Source organism: Benincasa hispida, chromosome 2, assembly GCF_027475165.1.
Source record: "Benincasa hispida cultivar pf3 chromosome 2, pf3_genome.v1.1, whole genome shotgun sequence".
Taxonomy (NCBI): Eukaryota; Viridiplantae; Streptophyta; class Magnoliopsida; order Cucurbitales; family Cucurbitaceae; genus Benincasa; species Benincasa hispida.
In genome coordinates, this window is record NC_143479.1 from 35,560,022 (window position 1) to 35,586,316 (window position 26,295).

The 26,295-nt window shown below is 35.8% G+C and overlaps 1 protein-coding gene and 1 pseudogene across 1 annotated transcript in view; one reads left to right on the forward strand and one right to left on the reverse strand.

Moving 5' to 3' along the window:
• Positions 1 to 26,295, forward strand: part of PIR121 (transcription activator) — a 93,973-nt gene that overhangs the window by 26,974 nt on the left and 40,704 nt on the right. The window contains exons 8-15 of the mRNA XM_039022792.2: positions 806 to 875; positions 5,280 to 5,344; positions 5,503 to 5,698; positions 5,796 to 5,947; positions 6,306 to 6,399; positions 6,880 to 7,092; positions 16,883 to 17,094; positions 24,682 to 24,826. Of these exons, the coding sequence (XP_038878720.1) occupies positions 806 to 875; positions 5,280 to 5,344; positions 5,503 to 5,698; positions 5,796 to 5,947; positions 6,306 to 6,399; positions 6,880 to 7,092; positions 16,883 to 17,094; positions 24,682 to 24,826 (1,147 nt within the window). The remainder of the gene's footprint in view (positions 1 to 805; positions 876 to 5,279; positions 5,345 to 5,502; positions 5,699 to 5,795; positions 5,948 to 6,305; positions 6,400 to 6,879; positions 7,093 to 16,882; positions 17,095 to 24,681; positions 24,827 to 26,295) is intronic.
• On the reverse strand, positions 8,321 to 11,004 carry LOC150037862 (uncharacterized; annotated as a pseudogene).

Sequence of the window (26,295 nt, forward strand, 5' to 3'; positions counted from 1 at the left end):
TTCAGAAGAGAACTATCTCAACAAGCTGCTTTCTTGGATTAATGGGGTGAAAGCAATTGTACCTAAATCATGGTTAGAGAGGAATCATGACAAGTCTCTTTTTTGGATTGATCGTTTTGAGTTAGCTCAGTTGAAGGCTTCTTCTTGGTGCTCCTTATATATTTACCTTTGGAATACTTTTGTTTCTTAGATTTATGTTGTTCCTTTATGGTTATTGTTAGAATATAATATTAAATGTGCCTTCACCCATCAACTTAAGCTTTTGGGTCAAAGGAGATTTAATGGTCTAGGAGGTGCTATATTCAAACCCCTGCAATGTTATTTTCTTCCCAATTAATATTGATTTTGTTGGGTCTTCTATATATTTCAAGCGTACAAGTGAGGAGAGTGTTAGAATATAATATCAAATTTGTCTTCACCCATCAACTTAAGCTTTTGGATCAACTGGTTTTTTAACCGTTATTTTATTGTCTTTTTATGTTTTCTTTTTACCTTTGGAGTTCGTATCTTAAAAAAAAGACACTAAAAGTGATTATTCAAGGATTATACCAAGAGTAACATGAATTTACCCCAATTTGCTCTAATCCGACTATATCCCCAATCAATTTGCGGAGTGTTATGTTTGCCAAATATCTTTCTAGTATTACAAATTTGCCTAATTTTGGGCTTTAATATTTTTCATGGAATTATTTTTATTATCTGTCTATGATCGTGAATGTAAATAATAGAAAGGTCAATATTGATAGAAGTTCTGGCTCGTAATAAAAAGTAATTTTTTCTTATTCATTTTCTTTTCTTTCTCCAGGACCTTCACACAAGTCAGTATTCAATGGCAAGATTCTGATTCAATGAGAGAAGAATTAGATGACTTACAGGTTCTTGAAACTACCCCTAAACTGTTATGTTGTATATGTGAACGAGGGCTGTAGGGTCAGGATATTTTCAATTTTGTGGGCTCGTTTGTGGGGTTGGAATGCAGGATTACTGGGAATTAGATTACGATGGGGTTTGCTAGGATGTAACCAGGATTACTAGGAATTAGATTACAGTGTTTGGAGTGCAGAGTTGGATTTGATGACGTACAGGTTCTTGAAACTACCCCTAAAATGTTATGTTGTATATGTGAACGAGGGCTGTAGGGTCAGGATATTTTCAATTTTGTGAGCCGTATTGTCTACAGTCTATTAGGGCCTGTTTGCGGAGTTGGAATACAGGATTACTGGGAATTCAAATTACGATGGGATTTGTTAGGATGTAATCAGGATTACTAGGAATCAGATTACGGTGTTTGGAGTGTAGGGTTGGATTTGCTGTGTTATTGATTGCTGTGTTTGGATTGCAAGGTCAGAATTGGGCTGGGTTTGATTATTTTTTTTAATTATTACTTTTACTATTTTTTAAAATCTATCTTCTACATCATACTATAAACCATAATTTCCTAAATTTTAAAGTACTTTCTAAATTAAAAAAATTATCACATATAAATCATAATTTCCTAAATTCTAAAGTACTTTCTAAATAAAAAAATTCACATATAAATCATAATTTCCTAAATTCTAAATTACTTTCTAAATAAAAAAATTATCACATACAAATCATAAATTCCTAAATTCTAAAGTATTTTCTAGATAAAAAAAACTCTCACATATAAATCACAGTTTCCTAAATTCTATCGCACTTTCTAAATAAAAAAAGTTAGTCACACACAAATCATAATTTCCTACATTTTTAAAGTACTTTCTAGATAAAAAAAATTATCACATACAAATCATAGTTTCCTACATTCTAAAGTACTTTCTAGATAAAAAATTATTACATATAAATCATAACTTATAAAAAATTCACATATAAATCATAATTTCGTAAATTTTAAGGTACTCTATAGATAAAAAAATTATGACATATAACATTATGTTTGTAAAATTTGTTATAAAACTGTTTAGAACTTTTTGATAATATTGTGTTTACGAAATTTGTTATAAAATTTTTCTAAGGTTATGTTTTTTATAATATTGTGTTTACAAAATTGGTTATAAAACTGTCTTCGAAGGTTCAAACAAAATTTTTTATAAAACTTTTTTCTAAGGTTGTGTTTTTTATAACATTGGTGTTTATAAAATTATATAAGATTGTTTAAGATCTTTTTCCTTATAAAAAACGTGTCAGTTCATAAAAAAATTATTTTCATTTTGGTAATGAAATTTGTTTTTTTTCACTTGGGAATCATATTAGGGACTACATATATATATATATATATATATATATATATTTTTTTTTTTCGAAATGACAAAATATATTTTTTAAATAGAAAAAGTCTAATTTTTTGCTTAACTAAACTGTGGTTACTTTGCTTTTTGCATAGAGAAAACCGTGATGATTTTGTTTTGCTCAAGTAAATTTTGGGTATAATGTTCTCTGCTTAAATGATAACCGTGATTTTTTTTTTTTTTTTTTTTTTTTTTTTTTTTAAAACAATAGAAAACAAGTACTTTCCATTAAGAAATTTTGATTTGGTTCTTGACTTAAAAATCAGTGCATCTTTTTAAAATGACCTTGAAAGAAGAGTAATCTTTTTTCCATGAACGATAAAACCTACATGTCATAAAATGAAAGAATGAAATGATAAATTTATAATGCAAGATAATTGTAAAAACATAAAAGAATGATAAAAAAAGATATTGCATACCTTAGCAAGGTTAAGTGCACTGGCACACTTTAACTTGATAAACCAACAAAAGAAGTGAAGTTGTAGAAGTGAGTCCACGGTAGGCCCATCACATGAAAAAGAAGAATAAAGAAGCCAGTACAAAAATAAAAGAAAGGAGCAGAATCTATGAAGCAGAGAGTGAGAATAAAAGAACATCTTTGATTACTTACCCTTGGAGTGTGGACCCCTTGGATAGTTTCAGTTTCGAAGAGGAAGAGATGGTGTGAAGGATTGTGAAGGGATGATTATATATAGACCTTGAGTTAATGGAACAATTAAAACCCAACCACCTTTCAAACAGTCCAGTTTAGAATAGTGTTTTAAAATAAATGGAAGTGGCATATCCATTAATCTACCCCAACCACCAGCTCAACCATGAAACATAATAATAATAATAAATTAATACATTTATGGATGAAAAGACAAATAAGTGAACAGTTTGGTTAGAATCAAACTAATGATCCAATTATTCATAGTCAAGTCAGAAACATAGGTTGGAAATAGTCAAAACAATGATAAAATGAAAACTCAGAATAGAGGTCTCAGGTTTGGAATTTTTGATTTGCTCAGAATTATAAAACATACAAAAGAATGAAAGAACTATGAACATAGTTAACATCACTGATCCGTCCCATCCATAATCACAACACAAACATTAGTATACACCATCAATTCTAATAAAATAAATCCAAAAAATAGAAGTGAGTTATAATCACACCAAAACATAATACATAAAATACAAAACACAAAAATTTGTAAAACTAAAGAGGCCTCAGGTAAAAAATTAGATGAATCGATAAATACATCATCAAACATGTTTTAGTTGCAAACGTACACATATTTAACACAAAAAGAGTATAATAATGGAAAGGCAGATTTATAAGTCTTTAATAAGTATTTAGGCAAAGAAAAAAAATGAAACATATATAATTAAAAACAATTAAAAAACAATTCTTCTTTCCCTGAAAGAAAACCTAGTTGTGACTAGTGACAAATCTGTGTAGGCAAAAATATCAACTAATTATATATTTGGAAAAAAGATTTCTCATCATTGGCCTAAAAAACGAGGACTAGTAAGAACAAATTCGAAAAATGCAAACCAGAACCAAGGAAAACAAATTCGAAAATATCAAAAAATCACGAAAGCAGATCCGATCTGAAACATGCAACAAAAAACCAAATTAGGAACAGATCCAACACATTCGAGGAAGGCGAAATAAGAACAAATCCAAAGAATGTAAACCAAAACTGAGAAGAACAGATTCAAAGTATAAAAAAATCATGAAAGCAGATCAGATCCGAAACATGCAACCCAAAACCAAATTAGGAACAAATCCAACACAGTTGAAGGAAGGCGAAATAAGAACAGAACATATCTGGAAAAACAAAACCAAAGTAAGAAAAGATCTGAAGCATGCAAACGAAGAAACAACAGATCCAAGACATTTTTTAAAAAAAGGACGAAATACAAACACATTTGAAGCATATGAAACAAACCAAAATCAGCTCTAATTAAAATGATCATCATCGGCCTTAAAGGTAAGCCACTAACCTTTTTGTGGGAAGGAGCCTTCCCCTACCAAACTTCCAATGTCAGAAGACCCCATCCTACCAAGCTCTTGACGACAGCAAGAGAAGTCACTTTTGGCCGTTGGAGCGGCAAGAGAGAGCTTCAACGTTCCCTTTGCGTTAGAGGTTCCATAGATTAGAGTTTTAGAGACAGAAAGAACGTGAGATCAGGGAGGAAGACGAAGATTAGAGGAGCATTGAAGGGGAAAATCAAAGCATTAATGGTTTCAAAGAGGAGAAGACCAAACGGGGAGAGAGAGAGATGAGTCTGTGAAACGGTGGGAAAAGCAAAATGAGATCAATGTTGGTGGGTAAAAATTGGGGGAAGTGAAACGGTGGAATGCGAAACCGGGGAAGTGAACGCATGCATTGGGAACCGGAGAAGTGAAACATGGGATTTGAATTGGTGGAAATGCAAAACCAGGGATAATGGGATGGATTACAAACCGGCCTTTAAACCAAACATGGGCTTTCAAGCCCAACCCATTCCAACCCATCTACCAAACGGCCTCTTAGGTTGCGTAGGTCTTCAAGTGATATCAAATCCTAATGGATTTCAAATGAATTTTGCCTTTTGTTATCTCATAGATTATAGAATAGAATGATTTACCTTATCATATTTTAAATCCTAATTAAATAAATCAAGATCAAAAACTTAATAAGTGATTTTTTTTTACTTTATTTTCCAAAAATCAAAGTTCAAAGACTAAATTATTAGAAATTTGAAAGTACAAGATTGTTTATACATCAAAGTTCAAGGACTAAATTGTTACTTTTATGAAAGTTCGTGGGCCAAAAGTGATATTTAACCAAAAAATTTGAAACCATTTCTTGGATTTCAAATCATATGATTTAAAATATCATTTCTTGAATTTTCTTGATTTCTAATGAATTATGAGATAATGCTTTGTTAGCTTAGCACTATAATATTAGTCATCCTTTTAACTTCTAACTTTCTTTGTTTTCTCTCTCCCTCTATTTTTTGCTATGCATTTTGCAACAGATCTTCTTAAGCACACGATGGGCCATTTTATTAAATCTGCATGTTGAGATGTTTCGTGTAAATAAGTATCCTCACTCTTAGATGTCTGCCAAATGAAGAGGATTGAATTCGTCCAGGGACTCAATTTTTATTTCTTGATTTGTCTTGAAGTTCTACAAAAGTTATATTGGTACCCCTAAAAAAAATCCGTTTCATCCTTCTAGACTTCCTTGACATGATATAGTGTAGAAGACATTCTTCAGATCCTCATTGTCTTTGCCGTGGAGTCACTGGAGTTGGATTTTGCACTTCTATATCCAGAGAGGCATGTGCTTTTACGTATTTTGCCTGTTCTTGTTGTATTAGCAACATCATCAGAGAAGGACAGCGAATCACTTTATAAGAGGGTGAAGATTAACAGACTCATTAACATCTTTAAGGTATTGCAGCCTAAAGAATGAATAATCAAATAATTGACCTTTTATTACTTATAAGACATTATATTTTGGCTATCATATATTTTTCATATCTTTCCAGAATGATCCGGTGATTCCAGCATTTCCAGATCTTCATCTTTCTCCTGCAGCAATCTTGAAAGAGTTGTCGATATACTTCCAAAAATTTTCTGCTCAAGCTCGTTTTCTTACTCTTCCAGCACCACATGAGCTTCCACCACGTGAAGCACAAGAATATCCTGTTCGGTTACTTTTTGGTGTTTACTCTCTCGACTGGGCATAAAAAGTCTGAAGCTTTGGTTTAAAGAAAAATGCATTAAAACTTTATCAAATTCCCGCAGTACATAAAATCTATACATACAAGATATGCATGCTCCTTTCTTACAATGTGATCAAATGCTTAAAATAATTTTACACCTTTCATTTTAGGATCACACTACATCATGTGTTGTTTTCTTATTGGTATTTTGTTTTTTTGTTTGCATCCCCATTTCTCAAGCAATTCCTATTTCCATTCCCCCCCGTTCTGAGGTTTAACCATGTGGTTGAGATCTCAGTATACATTTGAGTAAAAGCCTTGACAATAGTCTACATATCAAAGACATTACCTTATCATCAACCACATCGGAGCAATTCGGGCAGAGCATGATGATTTCACCATTCGATTTGCATCATCAATGAATCAGGTAATATCTTTGTCTTCAGCCCTCTCCTTTTCCTAAATGCAATAATTCTTCAAATAATACACGAGAAATTTTAACTTAGGAATTAACTTTTAAAGGAAAGGACATAAAAAAATAATTAAAAGATACAAATGACTAATCCAAATGCAACTATACTATATACAAATCTACAACAAGCATTTCCTTTAAAAACAAAAAGTTGCATTAAACCATAAAATATGAGATTTTGAAGGCATAAAAATCCTGAAAATCACTGAAAACGATGATTTGTACTATTGTTTCTTGTAAACCCTAAAAAGGAAATAGAAGGATCCATTGATCACTTGTGATGGGTTCTCATTCTCTATCAGGGAGTAGAGAGGATCATAATAGGACATTCTCTTTATAGCATGTCACAAATGATGAGAAAGTTTGCAAAGTGGCCTATGTACAAATAATGCTTCTGGGGTTCGACTGAAACTTTACTTGACCTTGAACATGCAGCTGCTGCTGTTGAAATCAACAGAGAATCCAGATATTGAGTGGTGCAAAGATGTTAAAGGAAACATGTATGACATGGTTGTTGAAGGTTTTCAACTCCTGAGCAGATGGACTGCACGTATTTGGGAACAATGTGCATGGAAGTTCTCTCGCCCATGCAAAGATGTTATTTCTTCGGAATCTCATGAAACTTCATCGTTCTCAGACTATGAAAAGGTTCTAAATTTTAATTTTTGCAATAACAGTTATATAGATGTCACTCTTTACTATTTGGCTTGTTTTTTCTTAAGAGGAAACAACACTTATCATTGATAAAATGAATAAAGACTAATGCTCAAATTACAAAGATACAAGAAAATAACATAAACTAAAACTAGAACTAGGGATCGGTAAGTACATCAGGCTATCTCAACTAGGTTGACACACCCATGACACCCTCATCACATCCCAAAACAAAATTATAGACCTTAGTTAGTCTGTAGATTATTTTATTTTATTTTCACCTAGATTGTTTGTATTTCAATCCTTATTTTCCTTTTCCTACCTTTTTATATTATTCTATTTCACTTGTCTTTCAAATTAGAGCCTGATTGGTCTAAATATTTTCTCATAATATCATGTCTTAGCAAGATTAGTATTCTTGGCTTTTAGTGTTGCTAAAATAATTTTGATATGTGTTCTATCCTAATCTTATTGTTTTTCTAACTTTTGACCTTTTGCTCAATATGATAATACCTTAACTAGTTGAGGTATGATGAGTTTGGCAATCCTAATGTCATTGTAACTCCATTATTTTTCCCTTCTCTCTCTCATATGCTTGTCTTTCTGGGGTGTTGGCTTTGTTTCTTCTAACATTATTTTAAAAACTAAATGGCTGCAAGGATAGGATAAGAGTTCAAGCTCATTCCATCAAACTGTAAATGGTAAAAGAAAAGGGAAATGGATAAATTAGGCCCGGTTTGATAACCTTTTTTTTAAAAAATGAAACGAAGTTTTTCATTGATATAATGAAAGAGACGAATGCTCAAAATAGAATGAAACAAGCGGTTAGGTGTCCAAATTTCCTGCAGAAAAACACAAACACTACAAGAGACACTTTAAACACCACCCAAAACAGGGGATATCAGCCTCCCAGTGTTCTAGTATTATATATCAACAGATTACACAAGAGTTCAACAATAACCAGCTACAATATCCTAAGAACAACGTAACAAAAGCAAGGAAAATAGCAAGAAACACACAAGAGCTAGTCGGCTATTTGAGAGAGCCGTCTCTCCTCCAAAATGAGCTCACACTCCCCAAAACGTTCCCCCTTCACACTGAAATCTAAAACCCTACAAAAACCCTTCAACTGGTCCCCACACTTACAATGGTCCTTAGCTGGTCCCCTCCTTACTTTCTGCTTGTCGAATTCCCTTCTTACCCTTCTTCTTGTCATATACTTTTATAATGGAGGTCTCACATTACCTCTGCTCTGGAAATTCACCTTGTTCTCAAGGTGAGCATCCGGGAATTGATTCCTGATAAGTTCCACTTCCACCAGTTTCCACGTTGCTTCATTGGCTTGTTGGTTAGCCCATTGGACCAACCATTCCTGGCGTCCTTCCGCTGCATTCCAGTGCACTCCCAGAATGTGCTCAAGTTTTGTTGACCATTTAAACTCATCAAACAACATGGGAGGATCCACTTGGACTACAACCTCAATCCCCACTGTCTTTTTCAATTGGGATACATTGAAAACATCAGGAAAGGCTACTGTAGTCGGAAGACCAACGAGTATGCCACTGAACCTATCCTATGCTACTGAACCTATCCGTTCCACCACAGTATAAGGACTGAAAGACCTTGGGGATAGCTTCTCACCTCTTTTCTTGGCTACTGTTTTCCGTCGGTAAGGCCTCACTTTGAAAAAAAACTAAGTCCCCCACAGGCAGTGTTTTCAAAGTGCAAGGCACACCTCAAGGCGACACATCCCTTGATCGCCTCAAGGCGAGAGGCGACAAAAAGGCGACGCCCGAGCAAAGCAAGGCGCAATTAATAAATAAATAAATATATAATATATAATATATGTAGAAGAAGAACATAAGTTTATATACAAATGTCAAAGCCTCAAAGATTAATAATAGTAATCTAATAAATAAAAATGAACAAAATTCTAAAAGTAAAAGTTCAAGACATGATCATCAAACGTCAAATTCAACATCATTCCCATCTAAATCTAAGGTTTCATCCATTGCTCCCCCTTGGCCATTGTCTTCCTCAATGTCTAATTCCTCTTCATTGTCGTCTTCATCTTCATCATTAAACACTTGTATAGTTGGTGTTTGCTTTTGAACTTTAAAAGTGGAGGTAGAGGTAGAGGCAACTGACTTTCCTTTTGATCTAGTGTACGTGATGGGTTCTGTAACGCCACTAGCACGAGCTACATCTCCCCATGTGAGGTCGTCCTCATAAAAAACTAGCTCATTGTCAACTTCAGCTTCATTATTATCTTCATCTAATGTTCCGACCAACCATTCATTACTCTCGTCTATGTGATCTAAGGAGATTGGATCAAGTTGATCCTTTAAATCAAAGCGCTCTTTAAGTGCTTGATTATTCTTTATATAAACGAGATTATTTAAGCGCTTCTGTTCCAACCTGTTTCTCTTTTTTGTATGAGTCTACAAATTATTAACCAATATGGAATTAAAAGGTTGTTTTAAATTTTAAACTAATAATGTAGAAAACAATATGATCACTTACATGTTCAAAAACACTCCAATTGCGCTCACACCCAGAAGCGCTACACGTCAGATTAAGGACTCTCATAGCTAACTTTTGCAAAACTGGAGTACTACCACCATAAAGAGCCCATCATGATGCTGTTCACACGTTTGACGTGATTTAGAAGAAATAACATACTTATATACACATACACTATTAATGCAGTAGGGAATGTGAGTCCTTACTTGGCGTCTTAACTTTTCTTGTGTTGATTGTTAAGTCAATGCCAAACATGTCTTTAGCTTCAGAATATAACTCTAATTCCACCGTGCATCGATTTTGATCACTAGTAGATGGTATTAATCTTTGTACAACTTTAAGAAGACTACTCATGACTTCAACATCTTGAGTAATTCTGTCCTTGTGGTCATAGAAAAGTAATGGATTCAAATAATAGCCTGTAGCATGTAATGGTCGATGAAGTTAACAGTCCCATCTTCTATCAATGATTTTCCAAATTGGTTTGTGCTTCATCTCATTATCATTAAACCCACTCTTAATGACCTCTTTTGCCCTATCCATCGCCTCATAGATATATCCCATTGCAGGTTTATCACCATCAACAAGTCTAAGTACTCGAACTAATGGTCTGGATGCCTTTAAAGTGTAGACCATTGAGTTCCAAAAGGATGGCATCAAAATGGTGTTGGCTGCTCTTTTTCCCTTTAGATCTTTTGCCCATTTGGAAGTCGTCCATTTCTCAGAAATAAACATCTTTCTCAAGTTTGCTTTATTCCTATGTATACTTGCGAGGGTCAAAAATGATGTTGCAAAACGTGTAACCACTGGTCTCACCAATTCATGTTGATTGGTGAACTCCCTCATCATGTTAAGTACGTATAAATGATTATAAATAAAACCACTTAGTGCTACAACCCTTTGAAGGCACCTTTTGATCTGATCGATCATTCCAATGTCCTCTAATATCAAATCTAAACAGCAGGCAACACATGGTGTCCAATATAAATGTGGCCGCTTAGCTTCCAAATATTTGCTAGCTAGGTCATAGTTCGAGGCATTATCAGTCACAACTTGGACAATATTCTCTTCTCCTATCTTTTCCACCATGCTATGCAAGAGTTCAAATACTTTTTCTCCAGTTTTGATGCATGAAGATGCATCAATCGATTCAAAAAACAATGTCCCCGTAGCAGAATGCACTAAAAAATTTATCAAGGTTCTATCTCTTCTATCAGTCCACCCATTAGACATCAAAGAACAACCATTTTTTTTCCATTCAACCTCATGGTTGCTCATTAAATTTTTTGTATGGTCTACTTCCTTTTTTAAGCATGTCACTCTAGCCTCATGATAAGAAGGAGGTATCAACCCAGGTCCAAATTGTCCTATGGCTTCAATCATTACCTAAAAACTTTTCAACCGAATTGTATTCAAGGGAATACCTGCTTGATAAATCCAATGCATGATAAATTGAACTGTAGCATCTCTCCCTTCTTTGTTGTATTTTTCGGTGATGGTTGATTGCTTCAGCTTCTTTAATCTATTCCGCTCATCAACTACCTTGGCTGGATTTGGATATATAAATTTCTCCTTTGCTCCTTTAATTCGTGGTGGATATGCTTGCGGTTGTGATTGTGATTGAATTACTCGTTTTTTAGATGTTCCGGTACTTGATCCACATCCACCAACTTCCATCTCATCCTCCATCTCATCTCCATCAATTATATTCAAATCATAAGCACCACCATAGTTGGGGAGGGCATTGCATTCCTCCCTCGTTGCTTTTGACTTCATTTGATACTCTTTCAATTCCTCTCTTACATTTGTAGGGCACTTCAAGCATGCTTTTACATTTCGGTTTCCACGCACTAGGTGTTGTGTTGCCCGACAAATGCCACCCTTTGTGATTTTTCCACAAAACATACATTTACATATGTTCATATCTTTTTCGTTTTTTAAGATGACATATTGCTAACCGGGATGTTTCTGTTTTTGCTCTCCTTCTCCCATCCTATTATAAAAAACATAAAATGAAAAAATGGGAAAAAAAAACATGTTGGAAAAAAAAGTATATTGAAAAAAACAGCATTCTGAAAGTCTGGAAAAAAAAAAATAGTATACTGAAAAAACAAAAATGAAAAAATCAGAAAAAAACAAGTTGGAAAAAAATAGTATATTGAAAAAAACAGCATACTGAAAGTCTGGAAAAAAAAATAGTATACTGAAAAAACAAAAATGAAAAAAATCAGAAAAAAAAAAGTTGGAAAAAATTAGTATTTTGAAAAAAACAGCATACTGAAAGTCTGGAAAAAAATAGTATACTGAAAAAAAACGAAAATAAAAAAAATCAGAAAAAACAGCATACAGAAAGTTGTATATGAAAAACATAAAAGAAAAAAAAGAGAAAACAGAAGAAAAAGCATACGAAAAGTCCAAAACTGAAAAAACAAGTCTGGAAAAAAAAATACAGAAAAAACCGAAAATGAAAAAATCGGATAAAACCAAGTTGAAAAAGAAAAGAAAGTTGAATATGAAAAAATATTAGTGTCGAACAGTGTTTTCAAAGCGCAAGGTGCACTGTAAGGCGACAAGCTCTTTAATCGCCTCAAGGCAAGAGGCAACCAAAAAGCATTGCCCGACTGAAGCAAGGCGCACTTAAAAAAATTAATAAATAAATATTATTTTTACAATTATTGATAAAAGAATATACATAGATTTTTAAAATGTTAAAATATTAAAATATTAACAAAATTATTAAGAACTAAAATAAAAATTAACTAAAACAATATGAGAGAGAAATATATATTTGGAAAAAGAAATAGAAATAGAAATGATTTAAATAGTTAAAAATTAGTTCTTTGAGTAACGGGGTAGAAATTTTGCGATTTGGCAGTTTGGTTGGCATGCAGCCAACATTACTTTAATGCTAGCAGCCAACCCTTCATTTCTCTTCAAGGAAATATAAAAAATAAAAAACATTTCTTCTTTCCTTCTGATTTTTGACCTCTCTTCTTCTTCCTTTGCTTCATTTTTGAAAAGCAACCGATGGATGGCCCGATGGGTAAACAAAAAGATGACTTCTTCAACTTTTTTCTACTACTTGTGCTATTCTTTTTCTTCATTTCTCCTTCCTTCGGTTTTTCTTGGCTTCTTGTTTAAATCTTGATTCTTGATATTAAAGAAGAAAGTTTGAAGAAAGCAGAAAACTAGAAAACTTGAAGATCATTTAAAAAAAAAAAAGCGAGCGCCTGTGTTACCTTGAACATGTTCAAGGCGACAAAAAGGCGCAAAAGGCGAGGGCCCCATTGAAGGTGCTTGCCCGAGGTACTTGCAAGCCGGTATGGCTTCCCATCGCCTCGCCTCTCGCCTAAGGCGAGCGCCTGGCTGCACCTCAACAACATGGGTGTCGAAAATGAAAAAAATCGGAAAAAACAAAGTCTACAAACTAACCTTTTTTTTATTGCTTTTTCTACCCTTCAAATTTGTGGCGGCTGAAGAATTTGGATGGGAAAAGTTGTAGAAAATGTTTCCCTTTTTTTTGGAAGAATCTCAGAATTTTAGGAGAAGGAGAATTCCAAACTTGGAAGATGAAAAAACCAGCCCAAAAGTGGAGAATAGGAAGAGACATTCACGTTTTTCTATATTGATTTTTGCTTTTTTATGTGTAGGTGGCTGTGTAATTTAATATTAGGTTGCATGGAGGGCCTCTTTTTACATAGGCTTACATTTCTATTTAAAAAAAATAAAAGGGAAACGAAAGGACATTCACCCCGCGCACACCTTGGCCAAGGCACAAGGTGTGGCCAGGCGCTGCAAGGCGAGCGCCTTCTTCAACCTGCACGCCTCAGTGACAAAAGAGGCGCAGAGGGCTCCGGTTGTCTCGCCTCTCGCCTCAGGCGCGCGCCCGGAGTCGCCTCAATAGCACTGCCCACAGCAAACTCAACTTCTCATTGTTTCTTGTTAGCAAATTTACACATTCGATTCTGAGCTAGTCCGAGTTGATCTTTTAATTTCAGCAAGGCCCAAGTCTCTCTCTAATGTGCTGAGTTGTTTTCCTATCCCTATAAGTGATAATTGGCCGTGCTTTTCTACCATACACTATGGTGAACGAAGCCGTGTTAATTGAGATATGGTAATTCATATCATACCAAAATTCGGCTCAGTGTAACCATTGACCCCATTTCTTTGGTTCGTTGCAAAAGTACCTCAAATAAGTCTCCAAGCACTTGTTCACAATTTCTCTCATCCCATTCGTCTGAGGATGGAAGGTCGTACTCTTCCTCAATTTCGTTTCTTGAATTGCACATAGTTCACTCCAAAAGTGACAAAAATCTTGTCATGGTCAGTATCGAAGGCAACGGCAACTTGCTTTGCTGAAAAATGGTGGCTCAAGGTAATAAAGTGGCTGTATATACTCAAGCGATTGACGACCATAATTACATCCTTCCCTTTGGATATTGACAAGCCTTCTACAAAATCCATAGATACATCTTCCTAAATACAATCCGGAATTGGCAGCGCTTGCAAGAAACGAGTCGGTGATAGAGCCTCATTCTTGTTCTCTTGACACACGAAACATTTCGCAACATATTCATCCTTCTTCATTCCTGTGCGGAAGATTTCCCCAATCATTCGCTTATATGTTCTCAAAAATCCGGAATGTCCTCATGACCGAATCATGAAATGTCTAACTCCAAGTCTTTCTCCACCTCTTGTTGGATTATCTCCACATCCAGTATGGAATATGTGTTGATCGTGTTCAACTCCATGATAAGTGGTGTATTCTCCTCGGATGAGGGAGGTATCCTTGGCGGGGTGTCCGCTACTTTATTTTGAAGTCCCGAGTGGTAGAGTATCTCAAAATCATACCTGAGGAGCTTGGTTAGTAATTTTTGATAATATGGTCAGACTTCCCATTGTTCGAACAAGTTCAATGCTCTTTGATCAGAGATCACCATGATTGGTGTTCCAACAAGTAATGTCTACATTTTTGGACCGCTAAAACCACCGCCATCAGCTCTCTTTCGTAAACCGATTTAGCTTGAGCTCTTGCTGAGAGAGTCTAATTGAAATAAGCAATTGGGCGATGGTTTTATGTAAAAACAATCCTCAAATCGGTCCCTGATGCATTTGTTTCAATAATAAATGGTAAGTCGAAATCAAGTAAAGCTAACACTGGAAGCGAGGTCATAACCTTTTTAAGATTTTTAAGATACTTGAAGGTCTGCCCTACTTCCTCATACCACTAAAACACATCTGTGTAACAAAACGATGCAAAGGTTGTGTAATAATTCCATAATTCCTCACGAATCACCAATAATATCCAGTTAATCCCAGGAATCCCATAAGCTCTCTTTGATTCTTGGGCTAAAATGGCTTTAATTTTCTCCTCCTTCACTTTAACACCATCGGGTGAAATCCACCGAGATATTGTATTCTAGTCTGTTTGAATATACTTTCTTGCAGTTTGCAAATAATTGTCTTTCATCACATTAAGTACCATACCCAAGCGTTTCAGGTGTGTGTCCCAGTTTGAGCGGTGCATTAAGATTTCGTCAAAAGATACCAACACACATCTTCTCAAGAAAGGGCGAAATATGTGATTCATCAAGGATTGGAATGTCGCCAGTGCATTGGCAGCCTAAATGGCATCACGAAAGACTCATAGTGGCCTTCATGAGTTCTAAAAGCCATTTTAGGGACCTCTTCTTCCTTCATTCTGATCTGATGATACTCGGTCTCAAGTCGAGCTTCGAATAAATTGTGGATCCATGTGGCTCATCTAATAATTCCTCTATTACCGGCATTGGGATTTTTTTTGGAACAATTGCACTATTCAATCTTTTGTAATCCACTCAAAACCTCTACCATCTTCTACTGCATCCTAAGAAGCATGGACTCTCACAAAATGGCCAAGTGTTTGTGTCAGACACCGATGCACCCTAGACACGTGTCCAACACGCCAGCTGACGTGTCGATTATTTTATCATTAAATTTTGTATCTCCAACACGGCCGAGCATGGCGAGACTTGGCTTGACACGGCTTCAGACACCTCTACGACACGAAAAACGACCTTTTTTTCTCTTGTTTGGCTTCTTCGACATCTTCTTCAAGAAGAAAGGCAGAGAAAAAAATAAAAATAAGAAGAGTGAGAACTAGACGGGCAAAAAGCATACGAAAAAGGACTGTATTTCTAGAAGCATTAAATGAGCAAGCAAACTGGCATTGCATGCTGCAAATCTGGCAGCCGAGTGGCAGTATTCTTCCTCTAATTGATGATACTTGCTTGGCTAATTTTTAACATATCTAAAAATATTGTTTCTTTTTTTTTTTTTTTAAAAAAAAAATTAAATTGTTTTGTTAATATTTTTATTTATAAAAAATTCAAGATTTTATTTTTTTTATTTAAAATTGTAATGGCTATATATAGTTTTTTTTTAAAATTATTCTATTTATTCTGTTTTTTTCCCTTTTTCTTAAATCTATTTCTGCTTTTATTTTTATCTTTCTCTTCTGTTTTTTTTTTCCTTTTCTTAAATATATTTTTGTTTCTATTTGTTATGACTTATGATGTTGGACCGTTGATCATCTTATCTATTATATTTTTCATGAATTGTATGGTTGTTATTTTTGATGTTTTTAAAAGTAATATTTCACAATATGTTTATATGCCCAGCATATATTTATATTTGAAAAAAATATATATAAAATGTCCTCAATGTATCATGTCCTACGTTTTTCTAAAATTGGCATGTTGTCGTGTCGGTATCGTATTGTATTCGTGTTGCATGTCAGTTTCTGTGCTTTTTAGACTGCATCTTCCTCTTTGCCATCTTCTACTGCATCTTCTTCTTTGCCATCTTCTTCAATTTTTCCCTCATCTTCTTCGATTTCTTCTTCTCCTTCGATTTCTTTTGGGTTCGATTCAAAATTTCCACCCATGCTCCAATTCCTAGCATGTGCTGTGATTCAGGTGAGTCAAAAGCTGAACTATTATTTTTTTAATCAGATTGATCCAATTCGTTACATTTCCTATGATTCAAAACTCGACGGAGGATACATGTTATTTCCGAGTCAAAAATATGGTCTGAGTCGTTTTGCTTGCATTTCATTTTGATCGTACGAGTTTAACATTACTGGTTTGAGCCTTAATCACTTTATTATATTGTTTCATTTCCTTTCCCCCCCCCAAAAAAAAAAAAAAAAAGACAGCCTGTCCATGTCCTCTGATTTTTCTTTTGACTAGTTGACTTGCTTGTTCTTTGATGTTTTTTCTAGGTGGTGAGACATAATTATAGTGCAGAGGAAAGGAAAGCTCTTGTTGAGCTGGTTAGCTATATAAAGAGCGTTGGGTCAATGATGCAGCAGTGTGATACTCTGGTAGCTGATGCTTTGTGGGAAACAGTACATGCTGAGGTTCAAGATTTTGTTCAAAACACATTGGCCACCATGTTACGAACTACCTTCCGGAAGAAGAAAGAAATTTCAAGGTGGAGAGTATTTCTGATTTCCTTGGTTTTAAACAAAATTCTGTTCCATAATGTTTTTTTTCTTTCTTTTTGTTTTAAAAAACTAAGTTAATCTATTTATTTTAAATTTTTGGTTGATTAAGAGTTGGTGAAAATTTTCTATTCTGCTTTAAAAATTTAAACAGAATCTTCATGAGAAAACATATTTGCTGGTAGGAATAATGACGACCTTCCCCTTAGTTGGGTTTGTGTGGAAGGAAAGTGATGTAAATATTATTCTCTTCACCAATGATGAGGGCAGGATTATAATTCATGACATGAAAGTGCAGGGGTTAGATAAAAATTTTTGTGTGATTCCAGCAGTTGAGTGATCTTGTGCCAAGGTGGAAAAGGTGGCATGATGATTCTGCTCTATGGAAGTTTGGTTTTCTGTTTTTTCTGTTTTTTTTTTTTGGAACGAGACTCTTCATTAATAAAATGAAATGGGACTACTGCTCAAAGTACAAGAGAGATACAAAGAGCAAAAAGCATATAGGTCTATGGATCGGGAGGTACACTCGGGCATCTCAACTAGGTTGACACCCCCTTAATGCTCTCATCATATCCAAACAGATCAAATTCAACATATTTAAGACCAAGGCTAAAACGCAGCCTGTACAAAGGAGTAACAAAAATGTAAGTACAACAACAATTAGGTCAAAACACGAAAAACAAAGCAGCCAAAAACAACTAATGCTATGCTGAAAAAATAAAATCGCGCCAAATTAAACAAAAATCTTTAATGGAGTAATCTTCGAAAAACTTGGAAAGGATGCACCATGAAAAGGCACTCTGATTGAGCCAAGCTATCTCGAAACTGACCAAGGGAAAGCTATGTCATGAAATACTCTTAATTTCTCTCTAACCCAAATTCTGCTACCATGGCTTCCACTGTGGAGAAAGGCTGTGAGAAGGAAGTTCCAATTTCTTTACTGGTGCGCAATTAACAACCCCTTCGGCATTATCCAAATTGTGATATTAAATCTCCTTTTAGTACCAAAAATTTAATTTTGATCCACAATGTTAAAAATGCATTTCTTCATGGTGATCTTCAAGAAGAGGTGTATATGGAGCAACTACTAGGGTTTGTTGCTCAGGGGAAGAATGGAACGGTGTGTTTCCTTTGTAAATCCTTCTATGGATTAAAGCAGAGCCCACGAGCTTGGTTTGGTAAATTTAGTCAGGTGATTGAAAGCTTTGGAATGCGGAAGAGTAGGTCAGATCATTCAGTCTTTTTTAAGAGATCTGAGGGTGGTGTCATCTTATTAGTTGTATATGTGGATGATATTGTGACTACTGGTGATGATGCTTCAGGTATCCAGTCTTTAAAGACCTTTCTTTATAGTCAATTCTATACAAAAGATTTGGGCATGTTAAAATACTTCTTAGGAATTGAGGTAATAAGAAGCAAGAAAGGAATTCTATTATTACAGAGAAAATATGTACTTGACTTGTTGACTGAAATAGGAAAGCTAGGGGTTAAGCCATGTAGTACCCTAATGATGCCTAACTTACAGCTCACAAAATATGGAGAATTGCTAAAAGATCCTGAAAGATATAGGAGGTTAGTGGGAAAACTTAATTACCTTACAGTGACTCGACCCGACATAGCCTATTCAGTAAGTATTATGAGTCAGTACATGTCATGCCCTACAGATGATCATTGGGTTGCATTGGAACAAATTCTTTGTTATTTGAAGGCTGCTCTTAGGCGTGGTTTGTTATATAAGGATTATGGTCATACTAATATTGAATGTTTCTCAGACGCTGATTGGGCAGGATCTAAAGAAGACAAAAGATCAACCTCAGGGTATTGTATTTTTGTTGGTGGTAATTTGATTTCTTGGAAGAGTAAGAAGAAAAATGTGGTGTCACGTTCAAGTGCAAAATCAGAATATAGAGCAATGGCACAGTCTGTGTGTGAATTGATTTGGATATATCAACTTCTTGTTGAGTTGAGATTTGAAATCACCACACCGACAAAGTTGTGGTGTGATAATCAGGCGGCACTTCATATTGCGTCTAATCCAGTATTTCATGAAAGGACTAAACATATTGATGTTGATTGCCATTTTGTACGTGAGAAAATTCAACAAGGGTTGGTATCTACAGGATATGTGAAGACTGGAGAACAATTAGGAGATATCTTCACGAAAGCATTAGATGGAAGACGTATAGATTATCTATATAACAAGTTGGGCATGATTAACATATATGCTCCAACTTGAGGGGGAGTGTTATAATTCTATAATTAGGATTTTCCATTCTTGTAAATATTTTATGATATTTTCCTTTTCTATGCTTTGTACACTTGTATATATTCATATCTTTGGTGAATGAATAGAGCATTCTGATTCTTTCTCAAACCTAAGAGTTTCACAAGCATCATTTATTGTTACTCTTATTTATTGATTGTTCCATGATCATATTCAGATAAGTACTTATAGGAATGGAAGATTGTTGCATGATTTGGTCTGCTTTATTAAGTAGTGTTCCTTTGTTTTATGTTCTCAACTTTTTTCCTATATTATTTTTCCATTGTTTCAAGGTTCCAATACTGGATATGAGTTTATGATTTATTTGGGTAGGGTGGGGAGGTTTGAAAGAACCGACTTACAAAGGGTTGTTCTTCCTCCTCTTGAGATGTTATATCTTCTCCATTTGTCAAGAGTTCCTTGAAGTTTATCAATAACAGGCTGCTAGAAATCAATCTTTTTCGGATAACCTCCCAAAGGAAGTCCTAAATAGAGAAGGGGAAGTTGCTTTGCTTTACAATTGAACTTTTCTGCCCACTTATCCAGCATGTCTTGGTCAATGTTTATACCACAAAGGGATGATTTCTCCCAATTAATTTTCTATCCAGAACACCATTCAAAAAGGTCAAGAGTAACTCGAAGAGATTCTAACATATCATCATCATATTTGCAAAAAATAAGGGTGTCATCGGCAAATTGCAAAATTGAAACGTGGACTTGATCTTTCCCAACCAAAAAGCCTTCAAAACGATCTTTCTCATGTAACCAGTTGATTAAAGCATTTAAGACTTCTCCTACAAGGATGAAGAGGAAAGGAGAAAGGGGGTCTCCTTGCCTAATTCCTCTAGATGCCACTATCCTTCCACGAGGCTTTCCATTGATAAAGATAGAGAATTTTGGATTGGTGATGCACCCCAAAATCCAAGATATCCATTTTGAGCTGAAATTCTTTCCAATTAGGACTTTTTCAAGGAATGACCAGTCCATTCTATCAAATGCTTTCTCCAAATCAAGCTTTAGGAGCCATCCTTTCTTCCCTTTCGATCTATAGTCCTTGACTCCTTCATTTGCAATTAGGATGGGGTCTAGGATCTGTCTTCCTTCGATAAACGCACTTTGAGTGGGGGCGATTATGTTTGGCATGATTCTTTTTAGCCTCTCCGCTAGGACCTTTGCTATTATCTTGTACAAGAGGGTAGTGAGACTAATTGGTCTGAAGTCTTTGACTTTCATTGCATCAGTCTTTTGTGGAATTAAACAAAAAAAGTTCTCTTTAATACATGAATTGAGCTTACTGTTGCTGTAGAAATCATCAAACATTTTATAAGATTGTCTTTCAGAAGATGACAAAAATGGATGAAGAAATCTGGCGTGAAGCCATCTGGCCCTGGTGCCTTATTCCTTCCTAACCCTTTCACTGCTAGCTTGATTTCTAGAGTAGAAAAACTTACAACCAGCTGCTCATTTTGACTTATTGAGACTCTTGACCAGTCAAGGTTGATAGGAATGACTCGAGGATCATTATCTTTTGAGTATACAAATGAGTAGAAGGCCAAAATAGTATCTTCAACATCCCCGGTGGATTTGGTTAGAATATCTTGATCATTAAGCAATTCTGCAATCAAGTTTTTTCTCTTTCTGGCTGATAGGAATTTGTGGAAGAAAGAAGTGTTCTCATCCTTTTCTTTTAACCATTTTATCTTGCATTTTTGAATGAGGCTTCTTTCTTCTAATTGGTAAAAGGCTAGGAGATCTGCCTTAAAGGAAAAGGCTGCATCTTCATCACTGACTTGAGAGAATACTCCCACTATGAGAGAGTCTTTTCTATGAATTTCTATTAGTAAGCTGTCCTCTTTCATCTTCTTCTCTTTTTCATAGTCATGAAACCATTTCTTTAGGACTGATTTTGTTTCTCTTAAGTTGGTGGAGAGAGTAAAACCTGCCCATTTATGTTTTTTCTTCATTTTCAGAGATTTTTCAATCAATTTACAGCAATCTTTGTTGCTCAGCCAGCTGTTACAAAACCAAAATGGTGAGGGCCCCCATTCAAAAGCTCTTGCTTCTAAGGTAAGAGGAAAGTGATCTGACATGGTTCTAGCTTGTCTTGTAACCCTTGAGTTATCGAAAACTTCTTCCCATGTGTTTGATACAAGAAAACGATGAGAGATCTTGAAGCACCATTACCTTCCCTTGACCAAGTGAATTGTCCATTTAAGAGTGGAAGTTCCAGCAGGTTGTTTAATTTGATGAACTTATTGAAGTTATTCATGTCTTTCGTTGCTCTACCAGCTGGAAATCTCTCATGCCTCCTTTGAATGCGGTTGAAATCTCCCCTAATACACCATGGATCATCAAATTTTTCTGCCAGAGAGGATAATTCTGCCCAAAATCTTCTCCTTTCTCGGTAATCACAAGGACCATATACATTTGTTATCCAACAGATCTTTTTGTTTAACGTTTGACATTTGATTGAAAGGGAGAAATCATCTTTTGAGCTGTCGGTGACTAGAATTTTTCTCTCATCCCACATTGAGAGTATGCCTTCCGATTTTCCTTTAGCTTCCACCAAGACCCATCCTACCTCTTTTGAGCTCCAAAGGCTTTTGATAAATGAGCCCTCAATTCTGTCTTTTTTTGTCTCTTGGATAAGGACAATATCCGGATTGACTTTTTTCATAAATCTTTTTAGAAGCAATCTTTTTGATGAATCCTCTAAACCTCTTGTGTTCCAAGTAACTATCTTCATTAAGACTCACCGAGGATTCTTCAACACTTTTCCTTTTGATCAAGCTAAAATGAAATCACACTCTTTTATGATGGAGTGTAGACTCTGTGGTACATCTGACAAATTTAGAGGGGGGTTGGGAAAATGCTTTCACTAACCTGAGAATGTTCATCGGGGAGGAGGAAGAGCCGACTTAGGGAGAAGTCCATGCCTTCTTGATTGTCATCAAGTTCTTTTTTATCTTCATCATCATTAACATCTAGCTCCTCGCTGCTCACGCTAGCTAACAAGTCATCACCTGAGTCTTGGGAGAATGGAGAGGGGAAAATAAACTTGTTACGGCTGGGAAATTGGCTATCTGCAGAGATGTTATCACTTCGGGTGCAATGTAGAGAAGGTTGGATAGGACTTTCCCTTCCAGGCCTCAAAGTTTAAGGATTGGCTTGTAGGTTAGCACAACTTACTTCAAGAATATACGGGTTGGAGATGGCTGACCAGGGGTTTTGAAAGGATGTTTGCTTTTTGATGAAGTGTCTGGGAAAAGGTCTCAGCCCAAATGAATTCGATTTTGCAGAAATGTGATGCTTGAGTGTCTTAATCCTTTTCACCTTTTGGATCCGTCTGTGGGAGGAAGGAATGGAGACCAAGGCCTTCGGCTTCTTTGTGATAAAGTCTTGAGTAACAGACTTCTCAAGTTTGGTTGAAGACGAACCGGGATTCTGATTAGGAAGGGTCGGACTGGGTTTTCCCAAGTCAATTTTGGGGCCTTTGTGAGAAGAATTTGAAGGGTCATGACCCTTTGTTTTACTTTCAATCAGTAGATCAATCTTGGCGCCTTTTTGAGGGGAAGTTAAAGGGTCACGTCCCTCTATAATTTTTTCTTTAAATAATTCTTTGTCCTCTGCAGACGGTGCTGAAGGTGGCTGCTCGGGAAGATCAAAAGGCAGAGGCGTGACTCGTGAGGCATGAATGGGGGGCGGCTCAGATTTCGAACGGCCTCTTAACTTCTTGGCCTTGGATTCAATCTCTCTCATCTTGCTTTCTTTATTATCCACGAAGACTCCTGGACTTCTAGAGAACTTAATGTTGCAATTAGAAGGAAGTAGGAAGTTGAATTTTGAATTTAATGGGTCACAATAAAAGCCTTCATCACATTAATCTGGATTAAATCAATAGGATTTGTAAAGTCAGATTCAAATAAGTCATCACTGACCTTACTAGGAGGGCTGGATGATGTGATATCTCCAAAATTCAAGTAAATTGATCCTCTTTTTTCATTTGATATTTCAATTGTTGTTGGGATAAAACCACAAATATTTGGCCTCTGTAACATTAATCAAATTAAGTGTCTCCATAGCTATGCTTTCTAATCCCCCAAAGTATTTCCCAATGGCCTCGAAGGTCTGTTTGCACCAATAATCTAGGGGTAAGTTCTTGATAGAGATCCAACCCCCATAACCCTTGACATGAGCTGGTCTACCATGGGAGGAGTTGTTCCATCTTTCAAATTTCAGATGGAATGAGCCAAATTTCTGCCACTTGCGTGAGAGTTTATCTAGTTCATCCAATGAGTCTCGGTCCATTGTTACCAGGGCATTTTTTGCAAATAGAGGATTGATAATAACATTAGATTGAAAGTGGTCTTTGAGTGCCTTACAAATATGAAGTCAATTATTGAATTCAAAAAGACGTGAGACAATCCAAAGGTCAGAGAAATCAGGTTGGAGCACATCAGCTTGCTTGATCACCCATTGATGCTGCCTATTCTGTTTTTTGACCACCGAAACAGGGGAGACAGGGGAATTCTGGTTCCTTGGGGAAGTTTGTGGCTGAAGAGGGGAGCTCAGTGCTGGCTTGTATACAACTGGGGGGGGGGGATGAGGAATTCTTGAGGCAGCCACTGACCATGTCATTGAGTTCTTGCCAGCCTGAGATGCCATCCCCAAAAGGGATGTGAATGTTTTTCCTTCCACCTGATGATGGCCAGATTGCACATTCTATGAACCAGCCCCTGCTTTCCCGGAATTTGGAGAGGCGCATGACACACTGATCAACCCTTTCTTTAAGGAGAAAAAATTCAAAAGATGAGCCATACAGTAATCTCTTTAGGTTACCCTCTAGCCATTGCACCATTAGTGGAGAAAAGAGAACTTTTTGTCCTTTTTTCAGGTCTTCTATGAAAAATCCATTGCTCACTTTCCACATACAGAAGAAATGGACACCTATTTTGCAACTCTTCACCTCCTTGGATTCTGGGGCTGACTGAAGGACTAAGATACCAGCGTGGTTTGGTATGGCAAGGCCAAGGCTGGAGAGCAGGGCTGAAACAGGGGAGGACAGGAGGTCAGGGGAAGGGAGGGGGTCCCTTTCATTTTATGTTAAAATAATAAAAAGAGACTCTTTATCTGTTCTAAGGTTTTTTTTCTCCCTGTTCTAGGGTTTTCCATGTAAACTTAGTGTTCTCTATTTTCTATCTTTTAACAAATAATGATAATAATAATAACTTATTAATTTGCTTAGAACACTTCTGGGTAAATTCAAATTGACGTTATCAGTTCTTCATAACTTCTGCATTTGACTGTCTTTCAGGATTCTTTCTGATATGCGAACCTTGTCAGCTGATTGGATGGCAAATAGAAGCAAATCTGATTCTGAAGCACAGTCTACGCAAAGAGGTGAAGAAAGTAAAGTGAACTTCTTTTATCCACGGCCAGTTGCACCTACAGCTACTCAGGTCTCTTTGGTTTACCCCCCCTTTTTTTTTGTAGTACTGTTTGAAATGAAAAGAAAAAAATGGTTTGAACATAATATCCCACATGATGGTGTATGACGAAAGAAGAAAAATTCAGATAGCGTGCCTTGTCAGGTCATAAAATAGCTTACTTCGTCTTGTCTTGGGCCTCTTGCTATGAGGTAACCTGCCTAGCCTCTCTTTTTGGGATCCTGTCATGACGAAAAATTGCTTCCAGATTGAATAGATGAAGCAAACAATGCTCCAAAAGGAAAGACTCACTTTGACCCAATTCATGCTTTCCAACCTTTCCACTTATTTCTTATTTGTCTTGTGTGCATCCACAAAGGTCTGTTCTAATATTGTTATCCTGATTCTAAATTTATTTCATGGGATGTTACTTATGAGGAAGGAGGACTCGGTTTTAATGAAACATTTATTTTATGGTTCTTCGGTCTTCTTCTTTTTCTTTTCTTTTCTTTCCTTTCCTTTTCTTTCTTTTTTTAATAAAAAAAAGTTCACTTTTCATTAACTGCTGTTTTTAGTGACAATGAAATCTAAATACTTTTGTAGTCCGCATTTTATCAGCCCCTTCAGACTTGTCAGTATTGTCAATAAATGTTTGACATGTGGGGGCCTTCCTTGGACTAATTGCAATCTTCTTTAGAAGAGGGATGGTGGATATTAACTTTTGAACTTCGATAGCCGTCTTGGATCCTCCAAATGTCCACTGGGTTAGGATCGAGACTGTTTGTATTCTAATAGAACTGACAAGCTGCTGGAAAGGAGCCCTGAACACTGATCAAGAATTTTTTTTCCTGAAAAGAACTAACTTGCGCATTAAAGAGAGAGTCTTTATCAAGAAGGATCACCTTAGCTGGAATATATCCATGGTATTTCCCTTTCAAATTTATTACAACCTCCATACACTTCAACAAACATGAGTTACTATCAGCATAATCAGTGAAGCCCCCACTACAAATTCTGATTGCTTTGAACGTTTCAAGGCTCCATATATGTAAAGGAATATCTCTTTTCTACATCTGATTCATCCCCCATAAGATGGAATGACTTTTGCAGAACCGTGGAGTCATGCGTTTCACCCTTCCATTTTTAATTTGAGGGGGCCAAAGGTAACCCATTCTCTATTCTGAGCAATTGTCTTAGCTATTTCCTCGATGACATTTTAACAAAGTTTTGTCTGATTGCAAAGGCTTGATGATGAGGCAAGTTTGAATTCCATTTTTGTTTCCTTAATATCCTGTGAATTTCCTTGACACCCAAATAATAGGGCCAGACGGGTTGATCTGTGAGATTAGTTGAAGTGTACACAAACTAGCCCGGACACTCACAAATATTAAAAAAAATGTGTATCTTATGTACTTTGAGAATTACACTCTTTCATTATTTCGATGAAAAGTCATTTTTATGTCTTTTTTAAAAAATGGCATAAAAATCTCTTCTAGTCACAA